The sequence below is a fragment of the Leptopilina heterotoma genome, unplaced genomic scaffold, assembly GCF_015476425.1.
Source record: "Leptopilina heterotoma isolate Lh14 unplaced genomic scaffold, ASM1547642v1 Lhet_268, whole genome shotgun sequence".
Lineage (NCBI taxonomy): Eukaryota > Metazoa > Arthropoda > Insecta > Hymenoptera > Figitidae > Leptopilina > Leptopilina heterotoma.
The window spans coordinates 1,421,071-1,428,958 of record NW_025110977.1 but is presented as its reverse complement, the minus strand read 5'-3'; the positions used below and the strand labels follow the sequence as shown (position 1 = coordinate 1,428,958).

The window sequence follows — 7,888 nt, the reverse complement described above, 5'->3', positions numbered from 1 at the left end:
ACCAAAAGAATAACAAAAATACTAAAAAAAAAAATTAAAAATACTGAAAGAAAAAAAAATACTGAAAGATTACTAAAAATACTAAAAAATAATTTAAAACTTTTAAAGAATACTAAAGAAATGCTAAAGAATACAAAAAGATCACCAAAAATATTAAAAAATATTAAAAATACTAAAAGAATACCAAAAATACTTAAAAATAATGAAAATATACTGAAAGAATGGTAAAACACTAAACGAATAATAAAATTACTAAAAAATTATTTAAAAATTCTTAAAAGTAATAAAAAAAAATGCTGAAAAAAACTAAAAGAACATCAAAAATACTAAAAAACAATAAAAATACTAAAAGAATGACGAGGGGTTTCTATCGTTTACAGGAACCTAAAAAGTATTTAAAAAGTGTTAAAAAATTCATAAAAAATAACTTGTAACAAAAAAAATACCAGAAGTAATAATAGTAAAATAATAATAATATCAATAAAGTCAAAAATAATAATAAGCATAAACAAAAAAATAAATTCCACGTAATATATTATAAAAATATATTCTAATTTTAACTTTCGCTTCCAGTTTTACTTTTATTTAAACTTTAATAATAGATATTCACTTTTATTTCCACTTTTACTTTCACTTTTACAAAATTCTTTTTGTAAACTTTCATTTTTATTGAAAAAATTTTTTATTTTGACAATTTACATTTAGAATATTATACATTTTGACGTTCGTCATCACACTTTCAAAGTGAAAAATATAATTTAAAAAAAATCTACAAAAGTTAAAATGAAAGTAAATATAAAAGTTTGTCAAATATAAAAGCGAAATTCAAAGTAGAAATGAATATCTGTCAAGACGAAATGTCTGAATGAGAAAATGAAAGTGTAATTAAAAGTGGAAATTAAAGTAAAAATGAAAATGAAAGTGAAAATGAAAGTGAAAATGAAAGTGAAAATTAAAGTGAAAATGTAAGTGTAAATGAAAGTGAAAATGAAAGTGGAAATGAAATTGGAAATTAATATAGAAATGAATGTGAAAATGAGAGAAAAATGAAAAAACTGTCAAAATAAATAAAAAATTGAAAATTTTGGTTATAAAGTTCAAGTAAAAGTGAAAATGAATGTGAAAGTTAAAAAAGGAATTGAATAATCAAAAGTCTTATGTAACTGAAACGAATTAAAAGATTTCGCAAATTTTTTCTTGTACTAAAAATAAATAAAAAACATTGGAAATAAGAAGCAGTAAAAAAAATTTTTTTTTTTGTAAATCACCCGCTAAATATAGAGAGAAAAAAATTATACCGGAATGTTTACTGTTTGTTTTAATAATAAACATGTCTAAATATTGAATTATATAAAGATAATATGTCATTCCTTCTGTTTGTCATTTTAATCAAGTTTCATATTTCATTTTTGTCCTGCCAAAAGATTTTTTATACTTTGAAGGACAGACACAATTTTATTTATATATTTTATCCCACCACTGTTTTGCAAGCTTTGTTTATAAAATCTAATATAAAGGGGCAAAAATATCTTTATCTAAAAATTATATAAAAATTATATAAAAATTTAAAAAAAACTGCAAAGATAATTATTATATTAAATTAAATTGTAAAATTAATAATATTAAAAAATATTATTAAACATATTGAAGAAGGAATAAAATTGAAAGAAAGGGTTTTTGGTGGACGTATAATTTTGGCATCATCCCTCGAAAAACATTCAACGTGACGCGTCACTCCCCGCGGAAATCAACGCCAATGCTGCGCTGATGGGGTGATTCGTTCGACGAAATATCCGGTACATTGTACGAGATGGATGAAGTTTTGCTCAACAGGAAGTTAATCCAACAAAGAATTTTCTTTTTTTTCTATAAAAAACATAATTTTTTTTTTTTAAAAAAACTGTTCCAAAAATGCACATCGATGAAAAAACGATCAAACTTTTACTATATTATCGTTTTTTTTTACTTTTTTTTACTTAAAGTTTTTTTTTAATTTTTAAAACTTAATTCCTAGTTTTTTCGAATCAGTATCACAATTTTTATATAATTTACAGAGTAAATTATTCGTTTGCAAAGTAAAAATTAATTAACTCAGACCTATGTGGTGAAAATTGCGGAACAAACCAGAAATATTTTTTTTAATAGTAAAATAAATGTACAAAAAAATAAACAAATGGTAAAAGTTTATATTTTTTCCGTGTGCGCAGGAAAAAGTAATTATAACTCTACTACTGTTGGAATTTAAAAAATCGAGAGTTAATTAATTTTTTACCTTATCCGCAGAAAAGACACATTAAATATTTAATTCTTATCTTAAAACATTATTTCAACATTGTCTTGGAAAATATGTCTCACATTTTTTTTCTCGCCTTAAATTTTCCTTTTTGTATAAAATACAATGCGGTGCAATATAACAAACAATAAATTTTAATTCTCTTTGCTTGAATACAACAAAAAGTTTATTTCCTTCAACAAAAAAAAAATATATTTTAGTTCTATAACATTATCAGTTTCTTTGCAGATATTCTCCTCGAATGTAATAATTTCTTTCCGCGTCTGATTTTAAATGTTGATATAATTTCTTATACGTTTTATGAGCGTCGAGGATTATGTCTCATATTTTCCGAACAGAAGATTTTTGCTTATAAACAATATATAAATAAAAAAAGACTTTATTAATATTAAAACTTTTTTCAATTTTTAATTAAAAATTCAACATTTATTTTTTTAAAGTGAAGTTGGAAAACTTATTTCAAATTTTACAGCTTGTTTTCTTTTTCATTTATCATTTTTCCTCTGGAGTAGGTCAGTGCAATGATGACTAATAAATATTTCGAGAGATAAAATTGAGTTTTGTGATAAAATTATATATGCGAATGAAAAATATAGTGTGTAAGGTAAATAATTTATTATCCTTGAGGATAAATATTGTATAGTTGACAAACTTTTCTTGAATACCTTTCTTATTATCGACTATCAAAACATCATTAGTCCGATCATGAATTTTGATGATTTAAGTTCAAATATTTTTCACTACGTTTACTAAATATTGAAAATCGGAAAATTTATCGTGATTAAAAAGTGTTTTTATTTTTTATCATATTTGTAGTTGAAAAGTAAAAATAATAAATTTAAATAAGAAAAATAAATTTAAATAAAAATAGCAAAGTATATCTAAATAGAAATTAAAAATAAAAAAGTAATAAAATGAAAGTGATGCTTCAAAAAACAAATAATTGAAATTTCAAATAATTGAAAATATAAATTTTGAAAATAAGTGTTTAAATTAATTTCTATAATTTACATTCTCTTTTTATACAGACAAGATGCCGAGTTCTGATTATAGTGAAATAAAAATTGTCAACGATGGTCTCGATACTAAAGATATTATTAGGGATATCATCAATAGTAAAAATCAAGAAGATGCCTTTCATATTTTAAATGTCGGCGAAGTGGTTTCAAGACAAAAATTTTGGAAAGAAAACATGCCCCGAGTAACGCCTTACTTTGGTAAAAATAAAATAAATTACAAACTATTTTTTATCAATAAGTTAATATCAATATAATATTTTTTAATTTTTTAATAATATTAATTTAACATCAATTTTAATTCTACACGGAAAAAATATTTTACCTGGAATAGCGACAGTTTTTTCTAAAAAAGCAAAAGTCTTAACTGAAACATCTCAGTGTTTCGCTAATATAATAAAATTTTTAGTTATTCCAGAGAAAATATTTCTTGCATGATATTATTTATTATGTTTTTATTATATACTTAATTATTTTAACATTTTTTTTTTTGCATTTAAATTGTGATTTTTGCATTAAAATTTTGATTTTTGCATTAAAATTATTACTAATTTGAAAGAAATATAAAAAAAATTTCTAAAACTACAAAAATAATTTTCTTTTTCAGCTGTAAAGTGTAATCCTAATCCAACAGTGATAAAAATTTTGGCGAAAATGAACGGACACTTTGATTGTGCATCGAAAGTAATATTTTTCTGCCACTTTTTCATTTAAATAAATAATTAATATATTAGATATTTTTTCTTTATTTTTCTTTATTTTTTATTTATTATTTATTTTTATTTAAGAAAATTCACAGTTTTATTAATAAATAAATATATGTTTCTGGATTTCTGCAGAAAGAAATATCTGATGTTATGAAATATGATGTGCCTGGCGAACGTATTATTTTTGCTAATCCAATGAAAGCCCCATCGCAAATTAAATTTGCAAGAGAAGTTGGTGTTGACAAATTAACCGCTGACTGTGAACATGAAATTTATAAGATAAAGGATTTATTTCCAGAAGCAAAGTGAGTGTAAATTTTTTTAAATATAGCCATTATATTTTTGTTTTCAAATAAACCAAAATTTATTGTTTATTTTTTTAATCTGTTGCTTCCTCATAGAGAATTAACTTTGTATATAATTATTTACAAATATTTTTATACTGTTTAAATATATGATTAGGGTTCAATTTTTCTAAAAGGCATTTTTTAATATTTTGAACAATTTAAAAAAAAATATTCTCTAAACTTTCTAAAAAAGCGAAAACAAGTTTTACAAAGTTTGGAGAATATTTTTTTATTGAAAAAGTGACCTTAAAATATAATTATTTGTATAATTTATAATTTTATAGTTTATAATTTTATGCATTAAAAATTATATCTAATATTAATTTATAAATTTAATTTTAATAAACAAATTTTTATACACAAAATTTTATATTTATAAATATTTAAATAATATTATTATTAAGTAATTTTTATTATTTATGAAAATAATTAACTTTGCATACAATTTTAATAAAATTTTTTTTTAAATAATTGAATTCTCTTTGGGAAATTTTATTTTTTTTAGTGTTTTCAACAAAAATTTAGATTAGAAAATTTTTGAATTCTATTCTTTTTAAAATTGCTATTTTTATTTTCAAAAGGTAGTAAAAAGAGCGTGAATTGTTGCTGGTTTGCATTGTAATTTTATATTTTTCATTTCTTTTTTGTTTCTTCCGTAGAATAATTATTCGTTTTCGTTGTGATTCAAAAATTACGTGCAATAGTTTGGGAGTCAAGTATGGCTGTGATGCGAAAAAGGAGGCAATTGAATTGATTCGTTTAACCAAATCGTTGGGTTTAACATTATATGGATTTAGTTTTCACACTGGTAGTCCTTGTGGCGATTTGACAGCGTACAATGAGGGAATAAAAATTGCCAAAAATTTGATTGATCAAGCAAAAGCATTTGGTTGTCACGAGGTTTGTTTAATTGACATTGGCGGTGGATTTCCTGGCGAAAGTGATTACGATTTAAATCAGGTATAACTATATTTATATAAAATTTTATACCACGCAGAGAAAGGCGAAAATTTTTTATTAGAAGTAAATACAAATTAAATTTTTTCAAATTTTAATCACAGTTTTCTTAAAAGTATCAAATTTATACTAAAGTGGATCATACTACTGCCAAAAATTTGGATCAATTTTTGATTTGATCCATATTTTTTGTATCAATTCGTTCCAATGTGATACTATTATGTTAAAACTTTTAAAAGTGATTTAAATTTGATTAAAAATAATTATTTTTGTAAAATTTTATAAATGAAATAACCATTTTGAAAAATTTTATTTAATTATAAATGAAATAGACATTTTTTTGAAGATTTTATTGAAATACAAATAAATATTAAAATTTCTAATTTAATGCTTAAAATTTCTTGAAATCGTTTCTTTCTTCAATTGAAAAGATATCAAATGTCATAAACGAATCAATCAAGAACATCGATCCATCAATAAAAATAATAAGCGAACCAGGAAGATATTACGTAACAGCTGCTTTTGTGGCGGTCGCTCATTTATTTGGGAAAAAGACAGTAATTCGCGATAATGAAGAAGTGAAAATGTATTACATTAACGATGGAACATTTGGATCGTTCATTGAAGAATTGTTAATGATGAAAGCTCGTCATCCAATTTCACTCAATGGCGTAAGTACAAATACTGAAATTCAATTCAATTTTTGTTTATTTTCAATTTGAAAATTAATAACAATAATGTAACTGAATATTTAATTTAATTAAATAATTATATTATGATTTAATTTAATTAAATAATTACATTATATTTAATTCAATTAAATAATTATATTATATTTAATTAAATAAAATAATTATATTATATTTAATTAAATTAAATAATTATATGTGACGCTCCACGAGAAAAGGGACCTTATGATAAGAGTAAATAAGGTCCTTTTTCTCATGGAGCGTCACATATATTATATTTAATTACAGGCTAAGAGTGATAAAAAGTTCCTTTCGACACTATGGGGACCAACGTGTGATGCACTCGACTGTCTAATAAAAAATGAAATTTTACCTGATTTTGAAGTTGGCGATTGGCTATTTTGGAATGATATGGGCGCTTACACCTCGTCGTGTGCAAGTAAATTCAACGGCTTTCACCCTCCCACTGTTTATCCGTTTATACAAAAAAAAGATCTGTGAGTACTATTTACAATTACAAGACAAGATTAATTAATTTACAAAAAAATAAGAATAATAAAAAAATAATAGTCATTTCATTATATTTTAAAATTTAAATTTTACTTTTAAGTCTTTGCCGCAACACGTTTCAAATTATTCCTGAAAAATAATATATTTTAAAGTTTTAGTCGGCAACAATTTTAGTCGAAACATAATGGAATGACTCAAAAAAAAAATATTAATAAAAAAATAATACTAATTAAGTACTTTCTTTTTAGAATTACTCTAAAAGAAGAAATATCTAAAAACAAAAAAGTTTAAAAGAAGTGCCACTACTATTTTTTATATTAAAGAGAAAAAAAACATGTTTTATGACTGAAGATTTGAAAAAAAGTTTAGAAAAGAAAATTATAAATAGAATCATCGTTTCAAAAAATGTACTTTAATATTTTATATTATAGACACACTGCGTGTATTAAATTAATTGATTGATTTGATTAATTTTACTCAATTTAGGAAAATAATAATTTTCCATGGAATGAATTTTATTGAATGTAAGAGAATGTAAGAATGTAGAGAATAGGACAAACAAACAATTATTTTATCTTATGTATTTTATATTTGAATTATATTTCTAAAACATTATTTACATCCTTTTAAATCCTTTCCTTTATTTTCTTATTGTTTTGAAATATAAAAACTGTCATTAGAGTAGTGGATATTTTTAATTTTACGTTCTCTGTATTATGAATTCTCTATATGAAAGCGGTTGTTTAAAAAACCGTTCATAAGTATACTGAGAAAAAATTTGAAAATTAGAATGTTTTATCACATAAGATCTGTAGAGGCTAATGGTCTAAATATTCTTATTGTCTAAGAATATGATAATATTTAAGTAATATATGTAATTTAGAATTTATATTCATTGTCTTAATCATAGGGTATGTATGATATTATATTTAAATTCATTGTCTTAATTTTGAGGTTCATATTTATTTAATTATCTATCATTCTATTTATTTTATCTCTTGAACTTGAGAGGTATAATTTCATATATTAGATGGAAAGCGCGAATACAAATGTTATTTAATTTTATTTAATTTTATTCAATTTAAACGATTTTTTCAAATTTTCTTTAAAAAGTCCACTTGAACTCTAATTACAAAACTAAATCATTTTTGTTAATTTCAATTATTTTAAATATAGATTTTATCGAACTTTGTGGACAATTGAATGAATGTGAAAATGTGGTGCGTTAAATTTGTGGAAAATTGATTGTGAAAAACTGGTCATTTTAAAGGAGCTTCTCAAATTTTCTTTAAAAAGTCCACTTGAACTCCAACAAAAGTAAATAATTTTGGTTAGTTTCAATTAATTTAAATACAGATTTCATTTAAAT

The 7,888-nt window shown here is 22.4% G+C and overlaps 1 protein-coding gene across 3 annotated transcripts; it reads left to right on the top strand.

Moving 5' to 3' along the window:
- Positions 1-2,978: 2,978 nt before the first annotated feature.
- On the top strand, positions 2,979-6,827 carry LOC122503675 (ornithine decarboxylase 1-like). Of its 3 annotated transcripts, none has more exons than XM_043614304.1 (8): positions 2,979-3,116; positions 3,322-3,510; positions 3,917-3,993; positions 4,149-4,321; positions 5,023-5,323; positions 5,752-5,991; positions 6,298-6,506; positions 6,768-6,827. In XM_043614304.1, the coding sequence occupies exons 2-8, from the start codon at positions 3,327-3,329 to the stop codon at positions 6,808-6,810; spliced, it is 1,227 nt and encodes a 408-aa protein (XP_043470239.1). In that variant the 5' UTR covers positions 2,979-3,116; positions 3,322-3,326; the 3' UTR covers positions 6,811-6,827. The 3 variants fall into 3 exon arrangements, with proteins under 3 accessions (XP_043470239.1, XP_043470240.1, XP_043470241.1); XM_043614305.1 differs by having other exon boundaries at positions 2,990-3,081; XM_043614306.1 differs by lacking the exon at positions 2,979-3,116 and adding an exon at positions 3,161-3,199.
- Positions 6,828-7,888: the final 1,061 nt, after the last annotated feature.